The sequence below is a fragment of the Sceloporus occidentalis genome, unplaced genomic scaffold (genome assembly GCF_023333645.1).
Source record: "Sceloporus occidentalis isolate IW3139 unplaced genomic scaffold, rSceOcc1.0.p SCAF_1, whole genome shotgun sequence".
NCBI lineage: Eukaryota > Metazoa > Chordata > Lepidosauria > Squamata > Phrynosomatidae > Sceloporus > Sceloporus occidentalis.
In genome coordinates, this window is record NW_028316981.1 from 220,359,404 (window position 1) to 220,380,307 (window position 20,904).

Consider the following 20,904-nt stretch of genomic DNA (forward strand, 5'->3'; position numbering starts at 1 on the left):
TCTATGAAAATATAGATTACTGCCACATGTGCTTGCAGAACCATTGGCATACTAATGGTCATCATGATATTCAGTGCTGAAGACATATGGGCCCCATACAGACAGGCCAAAATAAAGCTGCTTCGGGTCACTTTGGAGGTATGGGGTTTCAATGATGCACGTGTCCCAAGAGTCCGGAAGCTGCACCAAAGCTGCGCTCCAGTCCTTAGGACTGGATTGTGACTTTGGTGTGGCTTCCGGACTCTTAGGACGTATGCATCATTTAAACATCATACCTCCAAAGTGACTCGAAGCAGCTTTATTTTGGCCTGTCTGTATGGGGCCAAGATGTCTTCCTCTGCAGCATTGTTCATAGAGGGACAGGACTGACTGACCACTTTAGCCGCAATTTTGGTATTAAACTCTCATAAAATGCAGAAATCTTCTATTCTACCACATTCAACTGTAAGCTGTAAAAAAACCAAAACTATATAATAGGATAGGTCAAATGCTATGCATAAAAAGTTACCAAGGTAGCAAGGAATATAACAGGTTTCATTTTCAAGAAATAATAAAATAAATGCTAGCAAACACCAAAGGGATTCTTTTTAATCATTCTTATCTAATACCAAAGTACAGGTATAGCTCAGTTAACAAAGCATCTGACAAAGAATTTCCTTTTTACATAGTCTTTTGATGCCGTCTCCACTCTCCTATTTCTTCCTTTTCTCCTAGCTAGCTGGAATGGTTTGGGTTTTCTTTTTCCTTTAAGGAAAGATGGGGATAGAGGGCAGGAGAAATGGACTGTCAATATTGGGTTGCTTGAGCATGCCTGCAGTAAACAATGCAATAAAAGCTTGTTGTGGGAAATAATGGGACTCTGCTACAGCAGATCCCACTGCAGTTTATATGTGCCTGCCTACAACAGGCAAGCTAAACAGCAACTGCCTCCAGGATCCCTTACTGACCATGAACCAATACCAAAAAAAGACAGAGAGGGAGAGAAAAGATACATCAGCCTCACCAGCTATCCCCAGCTAGTTTTAAACAAGTGCAGGTCTGTAAGTACAGTATATGGTAATTTTATCTATTCCTCTTTTATTGTTATCTTAGAATGTACGCCTTGGGCAGGCTTTTATATACTTTTTAATTTTACCAACTTTGTACAGCGCTGTGTATAATTACAGCGCTTTAGAAATAAAGTTTAATAATAATAATAATAATAAGTCTGGTCACCAATATGGAATCGTAAAAAAGATGGAGGCTGATAAAAGAAAATGTCATTCCAGGATGCATTTTGGAAGAAACCACGATGCGGTCTATTTTAGCTTCAATAAGTTTTTGCTTACTTATTGTAGGCTTCCCTCACCAGGTTGTTTCATTTCACATGTGCATATAGTTAGCTTTGAAGAAAAAGTTTGCTGAGACATGCTGAAGTGCTCTTTTTTTTCTTTCTTTTTGTGGTGTAGGAACCCATCTCTATTCTTTCCATATTATTTCTATCTCTGGTACCAAATTTTCTGTTAAAGAAGCAATGCTCAGGAACACATCTACTTTGTTAATAAACTAATAATAAAAAGCAAAAGGCAATATCAGCACAGTTATAGTTCCTTCTTCAGTGAAAACTTCTTTAGTGAACAGCTAAAGTCTCTCTCAAAACCTACCCGTTAATTCAGAAGCCATGGATATCAGCATTTCAGCAGTTTGGATTCCTGTTTTTGCTTCTGAAAACTCTTAAGGAAAGACATTTGATTCTCTTTTTATCCTGGGTATGCCAAATGTTGCTAAGACAGTTGTTCATTAAAGCAGCTTCACCATAAGAATTGTTATAGAAATAGAAGGTTATCTAGAAAACCTGTCTTGTCCGCTGCCAATTTCTCCTTCAAGCTTTATGATTCTTTTCTGTTTACTGCTCATTTTGAAATCAATCTCCACTTCTCATTCATGGTGTAAACGTCCTATATTTAATGTCTATTTTGCGATCACATTTGTACTGTTTTCACTATTGCTCTTTGTGTTACTGTCATAGAATCATACAGTTGGAAGAGACCCCAAGGGCTATCCAGTCCAATCCCATTTTGCCATGCAGGAATACACAGTCAAAGCACCCGAAGACGGCCATGCAGCCTCTGTTTAAAGACCTCCAAAGAAGGAAACTCCACCATTCTCCAAGGGAGTGTGTATCAGGACGTTTTTCTGAAAGTTAAGATGGAATCTCCTTTCCTGTAATTTGGACCCATTGCTCTGGGTCCTATTCTCTGGAGCAGCAGAAAACAAGCTTGCTCCCTCCTCAATATGACATCCCTTCAAATATTTAAACAGGGCTATCATATGTCCTCTTACCCTTCTCTTCTCCAGGCTAAACATCCCCAGCTCCCTAAGTCTGTCCTCATAAGGCATGGTTTTCAGACATTTCACCACTTTGATCGCCTTCTTCTGGAAACGCTCTAGCTTGTCAACACCCTTTTTAAATTTATCCTTTTTGAATACTATCATCATTTTCATTACAAGTTGTTAAGGACCTAGTTGCTTTTTTAAAATTATAAATGTGTGCGATTTTTTTTGTACATGTTAGTTATTTTGTTACACTCACCTACAATAGCATGAATATATTTATCACAAGGGTTTGTATCAATGCTAGTTGGTGTTCTATTTTTAATTTGACACAGGTGAAATAGAGCTGCTTTGTAAAGCATAATATTAATACCTTAATAACACCACTGCTTATTAATCTCTGTTGCAGCTAAGTGTATTTAAGTTTTTGTTTCTTGCTTGTGCCTTTGGTTTTGCAACTACTGCCTGCCTGTTCTACTTGAGAACTGCTTTCCAACAACTTCTGGAGGGTCTTGGGAGTCCCACCCCAGCCTACAGTGACCTTTTGTCTCCCCCCACACCAGCCCCAGTGGCCATTGCAATCGTGACACTTACCGGTGCTGCTTCTTAAGAGGAGCCTTCTCTGTCATCTCTGGCATAGCTTGAGACAGAAATATCTTAAAACAACAACAACAACAACAACAACAAAAACAAACCCACAGAAAATTTGGTAACAATTCTAGAAGCACCAAACACTGTAGTGGACTTTGAAAACCTAGACTTCAAGCACTTTCCCTTCTTCAAAGCTAAACCCCTCGTGGCTTCTTATGTTTTTCTGCACCAGTCGAGCCAACCTAGTAAATACATTAACAAAAGTTACTTCATGCCTCCTTGCCAAAACACTATTTTTGCTCTGCTGAATGGCTGTCTACAAGCCTGCATTAGCATTCCAGATTCTTCTATGGCCTGTTACAGACTGCCAAAATAAAGCTGCTTGGGGTCTCTTTGGAGGTATGCTGTTTAAATGATGCATGCATCCTAAGAATCCGGAAGCTGCACCAAAGCTACACTCCAGTGCTTAGGAATGGAGTGTGGCTTTGGCGCAACCTCCGGACTCTTAGGACCCATGCATCATTTAAATAGCATACCTCCAAAGAGACCCGAAGCAGCTTTATTTTGGCAGTCTGTAACAGGCCTATGTGTTGTTTTTCAAACCACACTTCTAAATAAGATAGGTCAAATTTTTCCATTTCTTGGAACCTCAGTCAAGGAATTAGTGTCATTTGAGCAATTAAACACAATATTTTTAATGAATTGGCAACTGGGGGAAGTGAAGTGTCCACTCTGGAGATTAGGGTTCAATTCCCTGCTTGGCCATGATACCCACTGGGTGACCTTGGGCGAGTCACATGCTCTCAGCCTCACAGGAAGGCAAACGCAAGCCTCATCTGAACAAATCTTGCCCAAAAACCCCATGATAGGGTTGTCATAGGGTCGTTGTAAGTCAGAAATGACTTGAAGGCACACAAAAACAACAGCAGCAGCATCTATTCCCTTACATACCAGCAGGTGTGCTGAAATATTTCTTTTATTTCACAACATTAAATTGTTATTAATGTTGGGTTTCATCTTGAAGGCCACCATTATTGTTTCATGACTGCAAATTATCTTGAGCTATCCAAGGCCTGTTACAGACTGCCAAAATAAAGCTGTTTTGGGTCTCTTTGGAAGTATGCTATTTAAATGATGCATGGGTCCTAAGAATCCGGAAGCTGCACCAAAGCTTCACTACAGTGCTTAGGAATGGAGTGTGGCTTTGGTGCGACCTCCGGACTCTTAGGACCCATGCATCGTTTAAATAGCATACCTCCAAAGAGACTCGAAGCAGCTTTATTTTGGCAGTCTGTAACAGGCCCAAGTTTTGTTGCATATGAAATGTGTATTCCAAACTTGGGATAATATTCCTGCCTCCTGCAGCAGATTCTACCTGTGGGAACAGGGGTCCCCTGATGTAACAGTCTGAGGACTAGGACTCTGGGAGACCAGGTTTGAAGCCCTGCTCAGCCATGGAAGCCCACAGGGTGACTTTGGGCAAGTCATACTATCAGCCTCAGAGGAAACCTCTGGTCAAATCTTGGCAAGAAAGCTCTGCAACAGGTTTACGTTATGGTGGCCAAAAGTAAGAAATAACTTTAAGGCAAACAACAAGGAGTCGCGTCCAATACTATAATAAAAGCTAGGCCTCAGCCGTACCACTTCAGAATGCAGGCGAATACTCACATGACTGATTTCACCTTAGCCCTTCTCAACTACACTAGTTTTACATGTAGACCATAAAGCATTTCCCTCCCTGATCACCCACCTGCAGTCTAAAGTAGCACAGCTGAGGCACATGTTTACTACATCAATGGGAGCCAGTTTGTCAGAATTCATCTCAGTATCTGTCAATAGGTATTCTTTTTGTTTGACAGTTATTAAGCAGAAACATCCAGAGTGGACACTATGTTTACAGAAGTGTACCATGCCACTTGTTGGAAGGATTCATCTCTGAAGAATAAAACCTTACTGTGCCAAATAGCACAGAGGAACATGCCACTCCAGTTGACTTTAGGTCCATCCAATCCAACCCCCTACCATGCAGGAACTCACCCCCGTCCAGCGTCTGTTTAAAAAACCGCCAAAGAACGAGACTCCAACACATTCCTAGGTAGTGTGTTCCACTGTCAAACAGCTCTTACTGTCAGGAAGTTCTTCCTAGTGTTGACTTGGAATCTCTTTTCCTGTAGTTTGCATTTATTCCTCCGGGTCCTGTTCTCTAGAACAGCAAAAAACAAGCTTGCTCCATCCTCTATATGACACCCCTTCAAATATTTAAACAGGGCTATCAGATGACTTCTTAACCATCTCTTCTCCAGGCTAAACATATCCAGCTCTATAACTCTCTCTTCATAGGGCTTCATTATTACCAGACCCTTCACCGTTTTAGTTGCCCTCCTCTGGAGATGCTCCAGCTTCTCAATATCCTTCTTGAATTGTGGTGCCTAGAATGGACACAGTATTCCAGGTGAGGCCTGACCTAAGCAGAATAGAGTGGTACTATTACTTCCCTTGATCTAGATACTATACATCTATTGGTGCAGCCTAGAGTAATATTGGCCTTTTTAGCTGCCACATCACACTGTTGACTCACATTCAATTTGTGGTCTACTAGGACTCCTAGATCCCTTTCACACATAGTTTCATTCAGCCAGGTGTCCCCCATCCTATATCTGTGCATGTTATTATTTCTGTGTAGGTGTTATACCTTACATTTCTCCTGGCTGAAATTCATTTTGTTAGTTTTGGCCCAGCTTTCTAATCTATTAAGGACATTTTGAATTCTGATCCTCTCCTCTGGGGTACTAACTACTACCCCTAATTTGGTGGCATCTGCAAATTTCATAAGCATGCCTTCATCTTAACAGATGAGTCAAAGACAACTTCTCAGTACAAGTGAGTGTTGGCTGTTGAACACATGGCATGAAAAAACAACATGATCTCTTACTCATCTGGAAGGACAGAAACTTGAGGAGCCCTATGAAGAGAACTTCCACCTTAATATAATCAGAACAGACAAGTTGAGTGTCTTGGGAGTTCAGGCTTAAAAGCCTTCATTTTGGGCAAGAACAGCACCTAGTTATTCCGTAGCTCGTGATTCATGGTTCCAGGTGTTTTGGACACATTGACTTTGGATTGCCCCATCTGATCTTTGATTGTACTGGAGTGCCATTACTGGACTTTTATTCCTGCCTGGATCCTGCATTCAGGATCTGCCCTGCCTGGCAAGATTATCTACAGGTTTTGTTCTGGAAGCCCTTTTGATGTGGTGTGTCTTGTTCATACCAAATAGGAAACAGGTGCCCAGTTCCAGCTAGTTGGGACTATTTTGCTTCCAGATCTAAAATACTGAGAAGCCTGCTTTAGATTTGGAGTATGGCTGATACGGATTTTAGGTCAGCTTTCATCCTATTGTTAATTCTGAAATAACCTCCAAAAATAAAACCTCATAAGCCATTTGAATTCGTAGCTTTTTCTACTTACTGGACACGTTTTTTCTTCATACTAAAATTTAAAAATAATAATTAAAAAAGAGGTTAAAATACCATCTAATGTTAAATCTTTCCCCTCCCAGTCTTCCACAGTTACCTACTCCTACTTTGAGAGCTTAAATTGCTGAAAGAAATCTAAGGCCTGTTACAGACTGCCAAAATAAAGCTGCTTCGGGTCTCTTTGAGGTATGCTATTTAAACGATGCATGGGTCCTAAGAGTCTGGAGGTCGCGCCAAAGCCACACTCCATTCCTAAGCACTGGAGTGCAGCTTTGGTGCAGCTTCTGGATTCTTAGGATGCATGCATCATTTAAACAGCATACCTCCAAAGAGACCCGAAGCAGCTTCATTTTGGCAGTCTGTAACAGGCCTAACTGTTTATAAATCTGACCATTGATGTATAAAGCAATGAGTGGGCTTCTTTTTTACATCAGAAGGCACCTGTCCAAAAAAGTAAAACACATCCTCCCCTTAAATAACCAAGGAATGGATTTCAATTATTGGAGTCCAAATAGGCCCTATCATCCTTAGCTCATAAAGGCATTCCTTGCCATTATTCTTACTGGATAGCACTGGGTCTTTGATCCTTCAAGGATCCAATCTAAACTACCAACCTGATCCTTCAGAAGCAGTATGCCACCAGCTAGGACTCACATGTTGCCAGCAGCCAGAACTGCTAATTTCCCAGACCACCAAAACTCATATCATATCTGGATTAAGTTTCCACTTATCTTCTCTCATTCATTTCAAATCCAGTTATTCTCAAGTAGGTGTGCATAAAAGGGAGAAAGGGGAAAGATTCTGCTACTATCCTGTGTTAATTCCCCAACCTGACATTATAATCCCCTCCAAGCATATCTAAAAGCATGCAGACATCTGATTTAGTCCTCAGTGAATTCATAGCAGAGAAATAACCCAGAAGGAACAACTCAGTCTTACCACTTTATTCAGAACTAACTACCACTGAGTTGAGTGGGACATCCCACCAACTAAACTACACCGGAGCACAAACTCAGCCACTACAAATGCCATCTCTCTTAAAATAAACGCACCCTTCAAGAGGCATTTGGGTCTTCTCCAGTTCATACGAAATGTGTAAAACAGAAGATTAAGTGAGGCAAAAGTGCTGAGCTGCTCTAATGGACATACAAGAATGTTGTGCAAGGAAGGGCTTTCTTTTCTTTTCCTTTTCATTTGTTCACCTGGAAAAGACAACTATACATACCTACTCAATGATTTATGCAAAACTGCCTTCTCTATACATGTGGACACTAGGGTTCAACTCTCCACAAGTAAGTACACAAGGTACAAGGACCATGGATCAAACACAGATCAAAATCGGGATTACAGTCAAGAATCCAGAAGACTAGGACTGGGAAGGGAAGTCGTGAAAGAGCTAGAGAAGACCCTAAATAGTAAAGATATACAAGGTGAAGGTTAAAGGTAAAGGTAGTCTCTTGACATGAATGTCTAGTCATAACCGACTGTAGGAACGGTGCTCATCTCCATTACTAAGCTGAAGAGCCAGCATTGCCCAAAGACGATTCTGGTGGTCATGTGGCCAGCATGACAGCACCAAACGCTGTTTACCTTCCCACCAAAGTGGTACCTATTTATTTATTTGCACTTTTACATGCTTTCAAATTGGTAGGTTGGCAGAAGCTGGGACTAGTGACGGGAGTTCACTCCATCACATGGCTCTTGGGCCACAAACTGCCAATTTCCCGATCTTCCAATTTTAACCACTAAGCCACCACATCCCTCAAAGACATACAAACGAGCACTAAAGTTTGAATCGTCCAAGCCACTGTATTCCCCATCAACATGTACGGCTGTGAGAGCTGGATAGTGAAGAAAGCCGACAGAAAGAACATCAACTCCTTTGTGATGGGATGCTGGAGAAGAGTGCTGAGGATCCTATGGATGGCCAAAAAGACAAACGAATGCATCCTTGAGCAGATGAAACGAGACCTCTCTTTGGAAGCCAAGATGATTAAGCCAAAGCTGTCGTACTTCAGCCACATCATGAGAATACAAGACTCATTAGAAAAGACCATGATACTGGAGAAGGTAGAGGGCAGCAGAAACAGAGACTGCAGACCAGATAGATCAGTGGTTCCCAACCTTCCTAATGCCGCGACCCTTTAATACAGCTCCTCATGTTGTGGTGACCCAAACACATGAAATCATTTTCGTTGCTACTTCATAACTGTAATTAAATAGGTGTTTTCCAATGGTCTTAGGCGACCCCCATGAAAGGGTCATTCGACCCCCAAAGGGGTCCCGACCCACAGGTTGGGAGCCACTGAGATAGATGGACTCAGTCAGGGAGACCATGGGCCTGAGCCTAAAGGACTTGAGCAGGGAAGCTGAGGGATATCCTGGAGGCAGGACTCTCATGCTCACGGTCTGGCCATTGAGTTCGAGGGCAGCTGACAATAACAACAGAAAAAAACATGGGAGGAACTGGTCTTACTGACCCAGTGTTTCTAAAAAAAATCTACTATTTGATGGAATGTAAAAAAAAAAAATCTGTCTCTCCAGGATGTAAAACAATTGGCCTGGAATCCTGTGTCCAGTTTTGGGCCCGACAGTTCAAGAAAGATGTTGAGAAGCTGGAGCGTGTCCAAAGGAGGGTGACCAAAACAGTGAAGGGCCTAGAAACCATAATGCCCTAGAGAAGAGACTTAGGGAGCTGGGGTCATTTAGCCTGGAGAAGAGAAGGTTAAAAGGTGGTTTGATAAACCCTGTTTAAGTATTAGAAGGGGTGGAGCAGGCTTGTTTTCTGCTGCTCCAGAGACTAGGACCCGGAGCAATGGATGCAAGCTCCAGGAAAAGAGATTCCACCTCAACATTAGGAGGAACTTCATGACAGTAAGGGCTGTTTGACAGTGGAGTCTCTCTCCTTGGGAGGTCATTAAGCAGAGGCTGGATGGCCATCTGTCAATGGGGATGGTTTGATTGAGAGTTCCTGCATGGAGGAATGGAGCTGGACTGGAGGGCCCTTGCGGTTTCTTCCATCTCTGTGATTCTACGCTTTTGTCTTCTTTTCTCTTGTGGTGGAATAGAGGTTACATATCCATGTTACACTTTGAGAAGGGTCTGGCTGGGCCAGCTCATAAAAATGCCTTTACGCAGCCCCAACTTTTACCTTTAACACAACGTGGCATGGAACGTTCTAGTCTACGAAAGCTTCTGCTACAATCTTTTCACACCTGAAGTCAAAGGCTTTCATGGCCAGCATCCAATTTTTTTGGTGGGGTTTTTTTTGGGGGCTCTGAGGCCATGTTCTGGAAGAATTTATTCCTGACATCTGGAACAAACTCTTCTAGAACATGGCTTCGTAGCCGAAAAGCCCACAAAAAACTGTGATCTTTGTTTACAATTAGTCTCAAATGTGCTACAAGACCCCTCTGCATATGGTAACCCTGAGCAGGTTACACTCATAGAATCATAGAGTTGGAAGAGACCGCAAAGGCCATCCAGTCCAACTCCCTGCCATGCAGGAACTCCCAATCAAAGCATCCCCGACAGATGACCATCCAGCCTCTGTTTAAAGACCTCTAAGGAAGGAGACTTCACTAGACTCCGAGGGAGTTTGTTCCACTGTCGGAGAGCCCTTACTCTCAGGAAGTTCCTCCTAATGTTGAGGTGGAATCTCTTTTCCTGGAGCTTGCATCCATGGCTCCATTGGGTCCTGTTCTCTGGAGCAGCAGCCTCCTCAGGGGAAGGGGAAGGCAAAGCCCCTCTGAAGAAATCTTGCCAAGAAAAACCCCAGGATAGGGTTGCCTTAATAAATAGAAAATGGCTTGAAGACACAGCACCACAAAGCATAGTCTGAACATTGGAGAATGGCTCTGGAGACCAGGGTTTGATTCCCTGCTCGGCTATGGAGACCCACTAGGTGACCTTGGGCAAGTCACACTCTCTCAGCCTCCTCTGAACAAACCTTGCCAAGAGTACCTACAATAGATCCTGAATCAGAAAGGACTTGAAGGCACAACAATTGAATATTGGACAGTGGCTCTGCAGGGAAGGGCTGGCTTCACAGGCGGGCCATGTAAACCCACAAGTCACACTCTCTCAGCCTCTGGGGAAACAACCCCTTCTGAAGGAACCTTTGCCCATGACGACTTGGCCTTTTGGGTGACCCTGAGCCGGAAAGCCCTTGAAGCCTCTCCGTAGCTGAAACCAAACTGGAGAAGCAATGCAACCTGACGCCACTTTCAATGCTATGGCATTATGGGGAGTGTAGTTTGCTCTGGCAGCAGAGCTCCCTGGCAGAGAAGGCTGACAAAATGCCTCACGAAACTACAAATCCCAGAATTCCACAGGGCAGTTTAAGTGGTGTCGAAGTGGATTATTTCTACGGTGTGGATATGAGCCCATATGCCTCCCTCCTTCCCTGCTTGGCAGCCCAGGGAAGTCTCCCAGGCAGCCAGGCTCTGCAGGGACCTCTCTCTCGGTTCCTGGGTTGGGCCCAAGGAACAGAGGGGTCCAGCGGGGCTGTCAGGCGAAGGGCCCAGGGGAGGAAGGGGCACCCTCAGGCCCTGGAGGGTCTCCTGCCGCAGACACAGCCGCCCCTGCTCCTCCTCCTCCTCCATCCGGGCCCAGAGCCATTCACTCACCGGAGGCGTCTCGGGCGTCCTGGGCAGCTGCAGCCCCGCAGCGGGGACCCTCCTCCTCCTGCTCAGCCCCTCACTGCGCCCCTGGCTCCGCCCACATCTCCAAAGCAGCCAATGAGCGGCCACGACGACACACACTACCTCCGCCAATCAGCGCGCTCCTACATAGAGGCAGACCCGCCCCTCGAAGCCCCATTGGCTGCGCGGCTGGCCAATGGGGAGTTCTCAGGCTCAGGGCGGATGGGGGAAGGGGAGGGGGAACAGGAAGTGGTCCGAAGGCCAATAGGAGAGCGAAGAGGAGGGAGTCGTAATCACCCGGATAGAAGCGCGTTCGAAATTGGGCAGAGCTAGGGACGCCTGGCTCAGTGTTTTGAGTGCTGGACTTAAAGCGGTGGTCCCCAAACTGTGGCCACTGTAAGAGGTACTGGACTTCATCTCCCAGAAGCCTCAGCCATGTTGGCCAATGGCTTGGGATTCTGGGGGATGGAGTCCAAAAAGAACCCCTTCAAAGAGCACAGTTTGGGGACCACTGGTCTAGATCAACAGTAACAGAAAACCTAAACGCAGGCAAAGCCCCCTCAAAGACTCCTTCACAATGTTGTGTAGTGAGATCTTGTAGCACCTTTGGGACGCAAAGAAGTTAGAAGGAGGAGCTTCCCTAGACTTCAGTCTACTTCCTCAGATGCAATTATTGTTGTTGTTGTTGTTGTTGTTGTTGTCCCTAGATTTCAGTCTACTTCCTCAGATGCAATTGTTGTTGTTGTTGTTGTCCCTAGATTTCAGTCTACTTCCTCAGATGCAATTGTTGTTGTTGTTGTTGTTGTCCCTAGATTTCAGTCTACTTCCTCAGATGCAATTGTTGTTGTTGTTGTTGTTGTCCCTAGATTTCAGTCTACTTCCTCAGATGCAATTGTTGTTGTTGTTGTTGTTGTCCCTAGATTTCAGTCTACTTCCTCAGATGCAATTGTTATTGTTGTTGTTGTTGTTGTCCCTAGATTTGTCTACTTCCTCAGATGCTATTGTTGTTGTTGTTGTTATTTAGCAACATCTTGTAGTACCTTTGGGACTCACTGAAAGAAGATGGCAGCAGGAGCTTCCCTAGACTTCAGTCTACTTCCTCAGATGCAATTCTCCTGAAGCTGAGACAGTGTGACTTGCCCAAGGTCAACCAGTGGGGGGTTGAAGCCTGGTCTACAAGGTCCAACACTCAAATAGCAAGCAATAGCACACGCCAAGTACATTTATATACCACTTTTCGGTACTTTTGAGGAAGTTGACTTAAGTCTAGGAAAGCTCATGCTGCCAACTTCTTCCTTTAGTTAGTTTCAAAGGGGCTACGAGGTTTCTCTACTTACACATATCAAGCTACACATTGGCAGAGGGGCTTTGCTTTTGCCTTCCCCTGAGAGGCTGAGACAGTCTGACTTGCTAAAGGTCACCCTGTGGGTTTCCAAGGCTAAGCAGAGAACCCAACCCTGGTCTCCAGAGTCGCAGGCCAACACACAAGCCATGCTATCTAACGCTTAGGTCTCTTCTGGCTGGTGCCATCAATAAGATTTAGGACATGTAACAAAATCATAACTGTTTCAAATGGCTATTTCTGCATTGTCCAACCATGGCTGCCCTTTAAACATGGGCCTATATTTACTGTATATAGCATTAACTCATTGAACTGTGGACATCTGTGTGTCATATACCTATATCTCTATCTATCTATCTATCTATCTATCTATCTATCTATCTATCTTTGCATTGCATTGCATTGCATTGCATTGCATTAATGCAATGCAATGCAATGCAATGCAATGCAACACTAGCATATTGGTTACTTTGGGATTATATGAAAAGTGCTGGACCATTTGGAGCCAGTATGATGCACTCCAGAATTCATTAACATTGCATTGCATTGCATTGCACTGCACTGCACTGCACTACACTATACTATACTATACTATACTATACTATACTATACTATACCTGGGATAAATGCACTGTGCCCCTAAAATGTCTGTAACTCAGTTTTCTCTTCCAACTTCAGTCACTTTTTATTCATTTGCTAAAGCAGCAGAGAAGTTCTCTTGCTTTTCAGTAACACGAAGTGGTTGAGTAGTATACCAGCCAATAATTCATGGTGGTGAAATATAGTTTTAGCTTGCCCTAAAATTAGATGCAAGAAGGCATTTAGTACTTATTGGGTCTCTTTAAATAAACATACAGGTAAAACAAAATATCCATCCAGTGTGATCCATGCTAGCACATAACATTAAAATGGTGGGAAAGGAGGACTTACGCTGAGCCCTGTTGGAATCAAGGAAGAGTAAGGACAGACAACAGAAAGCCTTCACCCGATACATAAATATATAAATACGTCCCTGCCTTAATTTCCTTGTGAAACAGGTGTTATATATCATTAGAGCGGTCATTTATTCATCTTCCTTCCTGGGTTTACTTACATGTCATGCCACTCTGTTTGAGCCTTGGCCACAGTGATGTGGGCATTTTGAATTACTATAAAGATATTTAATTTTTGTGTACATTAGTTATGAATCCAGCTTCTTTTAAACCGTAATTTGCTTGTTATGTATAATATTTATGTTTGATGAAATCTTCCAGGATGAAATGGAGACTATTATTCCCAGGAATACTCCCCCATCAGTGAGGGATTTCTGGCTAAGAATCAATGTTTGATGTGAAAGCCTCAGGAATTTCCCATTACGTTTGGAAACAAACTTGGCATTTCAGCTTTCAACCTTTCCCAACAGAATATTAGCTCTATCTATCACTACATCTGTGTTATATTATATCATGGTTTATGTCAATTGTTTCCGTCATATTAAATAGATGAAAATTAAGGAACTTCGTTGGGGATAAAACTACCAATGGCAATTAGAACAGTGTCTATATTGTGTATTCACAGCCTGAAGAAGCTTTCCACTGAATGCCAGTTCTTGGGCTACAATAGAAGGAGGTCGTTGTTGTTGTTGTTCTGCCTTTTTCCCAGTCTGTGATGCAAGGTGGCATACAACAGTTAAAAGAAATATAGCTGAAAATTATACCAAATACAGAAGTTAAAACTATAACTAAACTATACATAAAACTACAACCAGTTATGAAAACACATCTATTAAAAACAACAACAAAAATCAAACCTAGATAGTATGGCACAATTCTGCAAGGCCCAGACCCCTCAAGTAATCAGTCTTCAAAGGCCTGTCAAAATTAAAGTATCAAAATTCAAAATGACCCAAATAAACTGGAAAGCTGCTCCAAAGCTAACAAAATGATATTCAACACGGAAAAATGTAAGGTACTGTACTTAAGGCAAAAAACGAAATGCATAGATATAGGATGGGGGACACTTGGTTTATAGAGACTACATGTGAAAGGGTCAACAATGTGATGCGGCAGCTAAAAAAGCCAATGCAATTTTAGGCTACATCAATAGAAGTACAGTGTCTAGAATAGATCAAGGGAAGTAATAATTCAACTCTATTCTGCTTTGGAATATTGTGTCCAGTTCTGGGCCCCACAGTTCAAAAAGGATGTTGAGAAACTGGAGAGTATCCAAAGGAGGGTGACTAAAATGGTGAAGGGTCTGGAAACTGTGCCCTATGAGGAACGACTTAGAGAGCTGGGTATGTTTAGCCTGGAGAAAAGAAGGTTAAGAAGTGATATGATAGCCCTGTTTAAATGTTTGAAAGGATGTCATATTGAGGAGGGAGCAAGCTTTTTTTCTGCTGCTCCAGAGAACAGGACTCAGAACAATGGATGCAAGCTCCAGGAAAAGATATTCCAACTCAACATTAGGACAGTTCAACAGTGGAACACACTCCTTCCTCGGAGTGTAGTGGAGTCTCCTTCCTTGGAGGTCTTTAAGCAGAGGCTGGATGGCCATCTGTCGGGGATGCTTTGATTGAGAGTTCCTGCATGGCAGAATGGGGTTGGACTGAATGGCCCTTGTGGTCTCTTCCAACTCTATGATTTGTTCAGAGGAGCTTTGCTCTTGCATTCCCCTGAGGCTGAGAGATTGTGACTTGCCCAAAGTCACCCAGTGGGTTTCTATGGCTGAGTGGGGAATCAAACCCTGGTCTCCAAAGTCCAACACTAAACTACTATGGCACACTGGCTCTCAATACCAGGACAAATATTAGAATGAATTATATGGGAGTTTATTTGCATATACTTGATGGCAATGCTTTGAACCGCAAGAGCTAGCATGGCATTGTCAAGAGCAAATCCTGCCAAATTCATCTTTTATCTTTTTTTAAAGCAGATCACTAGTTTAGTAGATGGTGGGAATGCTGTGGATGACATTTATCTGGATTTCAGACAAGTACTGATAAAGTCCTCCACAATATTTTGATTATCCAACTGCTTCCATATGGAACAGATGGAAACACTGTCACCTGGATCCATAATTGGTTGGAAAACCATGCTCAAAACTGGGAAGGAGGTAACAAGTGAAATGCTTTAGGGTTCGGTCCTGACTGAGGCTGTTACTATTCAGCATTTTAATTAATGATTTAGATGATAGGGTGGAAAGGATCCTAATCATGTTTGCAGAAGATACAAAACTGGAAGGAGTAGGTAACACACAGAAAATACAGTCGGCCCTTCTTATACACGGATTTTTTATACACGGATTCAAGCATACACGGTTTGAAAATGTTCCAAAAAAGTATAAATTTACCTTGATTTCCCATTTTTTATAAGGGACACCATTTTGCTATGTCATTATATTTAATGGGACTTGAGCATACACGGATTTTGTTATACACGGAGGATCTTGGACCCAAACCCCAGCGTATAACAAGGGTCCACTGTAGAGACCGAATTCATAGGTCCTTTACGAATGAGAAAAATAGTTAGAAATTAATGTAATCAAATTCAACAAATGCAAAATTTTACACTTAGGTCACAAAACCAAATGCACAGGTCTAAGTAGATATTGCACGTGAAAAGGTTCTTGTGATCATTGTTGATCACGATTGTAGAATGAACACGACACAGCAGTGTGACGCTGCAGTAAAGAAAGCAAATACTGTTTTATCCTGCATTAACAGAATACATCAAGGGAAGTAATTTGTTGTTGTTAATTGCCCTCAAGTGGATTTCAACCCATAGCGACCCAGCTGATGAGACATCTCCAAGATTCCCTGTCCTACACTTCTCTGTTCAGGTCCTGCAAACTCATACCCATGACCTCCTTAACAGAGTCTATCCATCTAGCATGTGGTCTTCCTCTCTTTCTGCTTCCCTCAACCTTTCCGAGCATTATTGTTTTTTTCCAGTGATTTGTGCCTTCTTACGATGGGTCTGAAATACGACAGCCTCAGTTTTACTATCTTGGCTTCCAGGGAGAGTTCGGGCTTGATTTGTTCAAGGACCCATTTGTTTGTTTTTTGGGCTGTCCACGGTATTCTAAGCACTCTTCTCTAGCACATTTCAAATTAATCAGTTTTCCTTCTTTCTTTACTGTCCAGCTCTTACATCCATACATGGTAAGGTACCATTACATGGTAATGAGGAATACAATTGCTGGTATGATTTTTTACTTTTGTATTAAGTATTCTTAATTTTCTGATTTCCTGACTGAGGTCCCTGTTTCTATCAAGGTTTGATTGTGAGTTCCTGCATGGCAGGTATGAGAATTCTTTTACTATTTCTATTTCTTCATTGTCTAGGATGAATTTATCTAGATTCTCTGTTTTGCTTTCTTTGGCGCGTTACAGACGTGCCTATACTGCGTACTAGGGTTAGGAAGGGGCATATTAGGGTTATGAAGGGGCATATTAGGGTTATGAAGGGGCTTCACTTCCTGACGCCCCTCAACCCTAGTATGGACTGAGTCCGTACAAAATGGAGGAGCCTGTCCACACGGGGGGCGCCATTTTGATGTAGCGTCCGGACATCACGTGGCGGAAGTGATGCCGCAAGCGCGCGACTAGTGCCTTGCGGTGCCACTTCCAGGGCACAGAAGGAAGCACCATTTTGGCGCTTCTTTTCCGCTGCACCCAGTAACTGCACAGTTTGGCCGCTGTGGTTCCCAGACCCAGCAACCGCCGCCGGCGGCAGACCGCCACTTTTAGGCGCCTTTATTTTGAACAGTAGTCCTTCATTTGCACTTTCTTCCTTGATGTTCCAGGTCTGGGAGATCTTCTGCTAGTACAGTGGAGGCTCCGCATACGCTGCCTTTTTATAGGCGGCTTTGAGCATAGGCGCTCAGTCGCCGGCGCACGCGGGGCGGAAGTGGCGGCGCGTCCCATTCAATTGAATGGGTGCGCGCACCCGTTGTGCCTCGTGCGCCGCCACGCACGAGCCCCATTGGAAACAATGGGGCTCGAGCATAGGTGGATTTTTTTATACGCGGAGGGATCCGGAACGGATCCCTCGCGTATAATAAGGTTCCACTGTAGTATGGTGTCATCTGCCTATCTTAGGTTGTTAATATTCCTTTCTCCTATTTTCACTCCTCTTTCTTCTACGTCCATGCCTGCTTTTCATATAATATGTTCTGCATATAGGTTGATCAGGCAGGGTGACAAGATGCAGCACAGTCTGACCCCTTTGACAATTGGGAACCATTCTGTTGCTCCATATTCTGTTCTGACAGTAGCCTCTCATCCTAAATACAGATTTCTCATTAGGACTATCAGATGTGTTGGCACTCCCATGTCTTTAAGAGCATTCCATAGCCTTTCATTGTCAGCTCAGCTATGGAAACCCACTGGGTGACCTTGGGCAAGTCACATGCTTTCAGCCTCAGGAAGGCAACGGCAAACCTCCTCTGGACAAATCCTGCCAAGAGAACTACCAGGTGTCAGAAATGACTTCAAGGCACACAACAGGCAAGAGAGCCAGCATGGTGTAGTAGTTTGAGTGTAGAACTAGGACACTAGAGATCAGTGTTCAACTCTTCACTCAGCTATGGCAACCCGTTGGGTGGCCCTGGGTGAGCCAGTCTTAGCCCTAGAAAACCCCATAGTAGCTGTAGGGCTACCATATGTCAGAAATGACTTGAAGGCTCCCAACAACAAAAGCAAGGGAAAATAGTTTTTTGTGGGTTTTTCGGGCTATGTGGCCATGTTCTAGAAGATTTTCTTCCTGACGTTTCGCCAGCATCTCTGGTTTTGTGACCTAAGTGTAAAATTCTCTTCAGAGAATGCTTGCCTGGAAAAAGTGGGTGTGTATATATACACACACACACACACACACACACTGTGTGAGCCTGGGAAGGCAGGAATGATTTGCATGTGTATTGTTCTGTTGCTGATGGCAGGCCTCAGGCTGGGAGGCTAATGCAAAAGAGGATTAATGTCTGCTAATTGGTGATCATTGTCTGCTGGAAAAGCCCCTGACTCTGAATGGTTTCCCATTTGCATTTGCTGAGTTCTTATTTTGCTATTCCTCAGAACTGGTAGCCAAATTTTGTTCACTTTTAAGGTTTCTTCTTTCCGGTTGAAATTATCCAGATGTTTGTGGATTTCAATGGCTTCCCTGTGCATCCTGACATGGTAATAATTGTTGGGATCCTCTTTTTTCCCCTTTTTGAAGATGGGGACAACATTTGCCCTCCTCCAGTCTGCTAGGACTTCTCCTGTTCTCCAGGAGTTCTCAAAGGTTATTGCCAATGGCTCTGATATAACATTTGCCAGTTCTTTTAATACTCTTGGAGACTTATATTCATTTAGATTAAACAGGTATCCCTGTACTATCTCTTTACTTATTCTGTGCTGAATTTCCCCTATTCTGTCTTCTGCTCCATTCTTCTCAGGTTGAGCACCCTTTGCCTTTTCTGAGAAGACATCCCCACTCCATTTTTTTTTGTTTGCTGGAAAAGGGTCCTTGGAGCCCCCCCCCCCACACACACACACCCATGAATCCCTTCCTCAGCTGTTTTAGATTCAGGAGAGGCCTTTTCCTGTAATTTTAAAAGATTGTTTGGGGGCATGAGCCTGTGGATATATATAGGTCCCAACTCTGTCCATTCCTGTAGTAGATCTTTCTCCTGAGTGTTTAAGGATTTCATGTTACCATCTGGAAGAGATAGTATGGCTCTTGCTCCTCAGCCCCAAATGAGTTTCTCATATTAATAACCTGAGGAGCTGGGGAATTCACTGGATGACTACCTCAACAAGGGAGAGCTGAGCAGAACAACAATATGTTTTGGATATGTTCCAACTCCTTGATAACTTTGTCTTAAACTGTGGTGTCCATGGAACTGCACATTCCAAGAGGTCTCATAAAGAAAGGCAAAGGTAACCCCTCTCTGAACAAATTCTGCCAAGAAAATGCCATGATAGAAATTACTTGAAGACACGCAACAACAACAGGAGGCAAGGTGTCTAATTTCAGCTACATCAAAGTGTTGGGTTTCACCATTGAATTTTATGGGTGGCTTTCCCACTTTTTTACAAATGGCTGCTCAGTATGAATCAGGGAGATGGCATGGTTCTGTGCTCTTTTTATCTATCTATCTATCTATCTATCTATCTATCTATCTATCTATCTATCATCCATCCATCCAGTAACTTCATTCTGTTAACTCTCCAATCCTGCTGTCTGGTTTCCCGTCTATTTCTGAGGTGTGTAATATGGCGCAAAAAGGTTAAGGTACTTCTATGCTGAATATACAGTGTACAGATGAAGGGAAGTAAAGATAGAATTCTATTTTCTGAAGCTAAGGGAGAGTCAGACTTGCCCAAGCTCACCCAGTGGGTTTCCATGGCTGAGCAGGGATTTGAACCCTGGTCTCCAGAGTCATAGTCGAACACTCAGACCACTACAGCATGCTGGTAACCAGGATCAAAGGCCCAGGAAGGAACTTCTCTCTTGGTTGGATTTATCAGATGGGAAAGCAGGATTAATGAAAAAATGAAAGGCTTTCGAAGAAGCCCAACAAACTCTGCTTCCCCAGATCAGGTTTCTAGAAGCCAGCTCCAACAGCAAATTGGCTTTGTTTCTTTGGCATGGGAATGGTAATTCCGAAGAGTGAAGGCTGGTATTAGAGAACTGAGGCACATGAAAAGGAGGTGTAAGGCGAGAACTATACAGTCAGATCATGAGGAAGGCAATCCATACTGTAAGCTTACTTGGAGTGTTTTTAAAACCTTAAATTTCTGTGGATTTCCAAGACAAAAATGGTCCTGATGTACAAAAGGAAGGTGTTACAGAGCTGCAATCAACCTGCAATTTTAAGGCATATTTTATATAAATGTCTTCACAAAAATGTTACCTGAAATGCCTCAAGTAATAATTGAAGTTAGTTATGGCACTCATCCCAGAGGAAAACGACAGCCATTCCAGGTGAATAATCTGTTGTACCAATTGAGCCAGGAGAGCTGTACTCCCAAGGATAATACAAGTTATATAAGAGCAGAAAAAGGTTTCTAAGGTCAAAGTTTGCTAACATGACAATGGTATTCTGCATGTATTAACTCATTCAAAAACTGATCAGGTGGAGACATGAACAGTGATTCCAAAAAAAAAAACACCTTGAATTCAAACCAAAACTACAGTCACTGGAGCAAAATAAATGATTTTTTTTTTTGCTTCAAATTTATTAGATATCACAGGGCACCAGGAAAATTTAATGAAAACATAACTAGAATTTATTTTAGCTGTAGCATGTCATATTTAATGGACATAGTAAACCATTAACTGAATCAAGTTATCCCAACCACTCTGTGTATATAAAAATATCCCCCCCCCCGCCAAACACACACACACACACTTCCCTCCCAAATGAAGGATGTCTCTAACTGGGTGCTTTTTTTTCTTGCCTGATGTGTTTTATGGTCTCCTAAATACCATGCATCCTTCTGAAGTGCAGCAGTTCCACAGTGCTGGTGTCTGAAGAGAGCGCCCACAATGCTGAGCCTAAGCCATAGGCTATGTAA

At 43.1% G+C, this 20,904-nt stretch overlaps 1 protein-coding gene across 5 annotated transcripts in view; it reads right to left on the reverse strand.

Annotated features, from left to right (window-relative positions):
• Nucleotides 1–11,074, reverse strand: part of LOC149323492 (basic helix-loop-helix domain-containing protein USF3-like) — a 40,990-nt gene extending 29,916 nt beyond the window's left edge. Inside the window, exons 1-4 of one of the 5 annotated variants that reach the window (XM_089489052.1) lie at nt 11,009–11,067; nt 4,942–5,107; nt 2,908–2,953; nt 1,644–1,712 (exon numbers count right to left, since the gene is read on the reverse strand). Coding sequence is in view for 3 of the 5 variants with exons in the window: in XM_089489049.1 (XP_089345175.1) it covers nt 2,908–2,953; nt 4,942–4,993 (98 nt within the window). In the remaining 2 variants the exon portion in view is untranslated. Of the gene's footprint in view, nt 1–1,328; nt 1,622–1,643; nt 1,713–2,907; nt 2,970–4,941; nt 5,108–11,008 lie in introns of those variants that run through there. The other 4 variants (XM_089489049.1, XM_089489051.1, XM_089489050.1 and 1 more) reach the window with 4 other exon arrangements.
• Between the last annotated feature and the right edge of the window lie 9,830 nt (nt 11,075–20,904).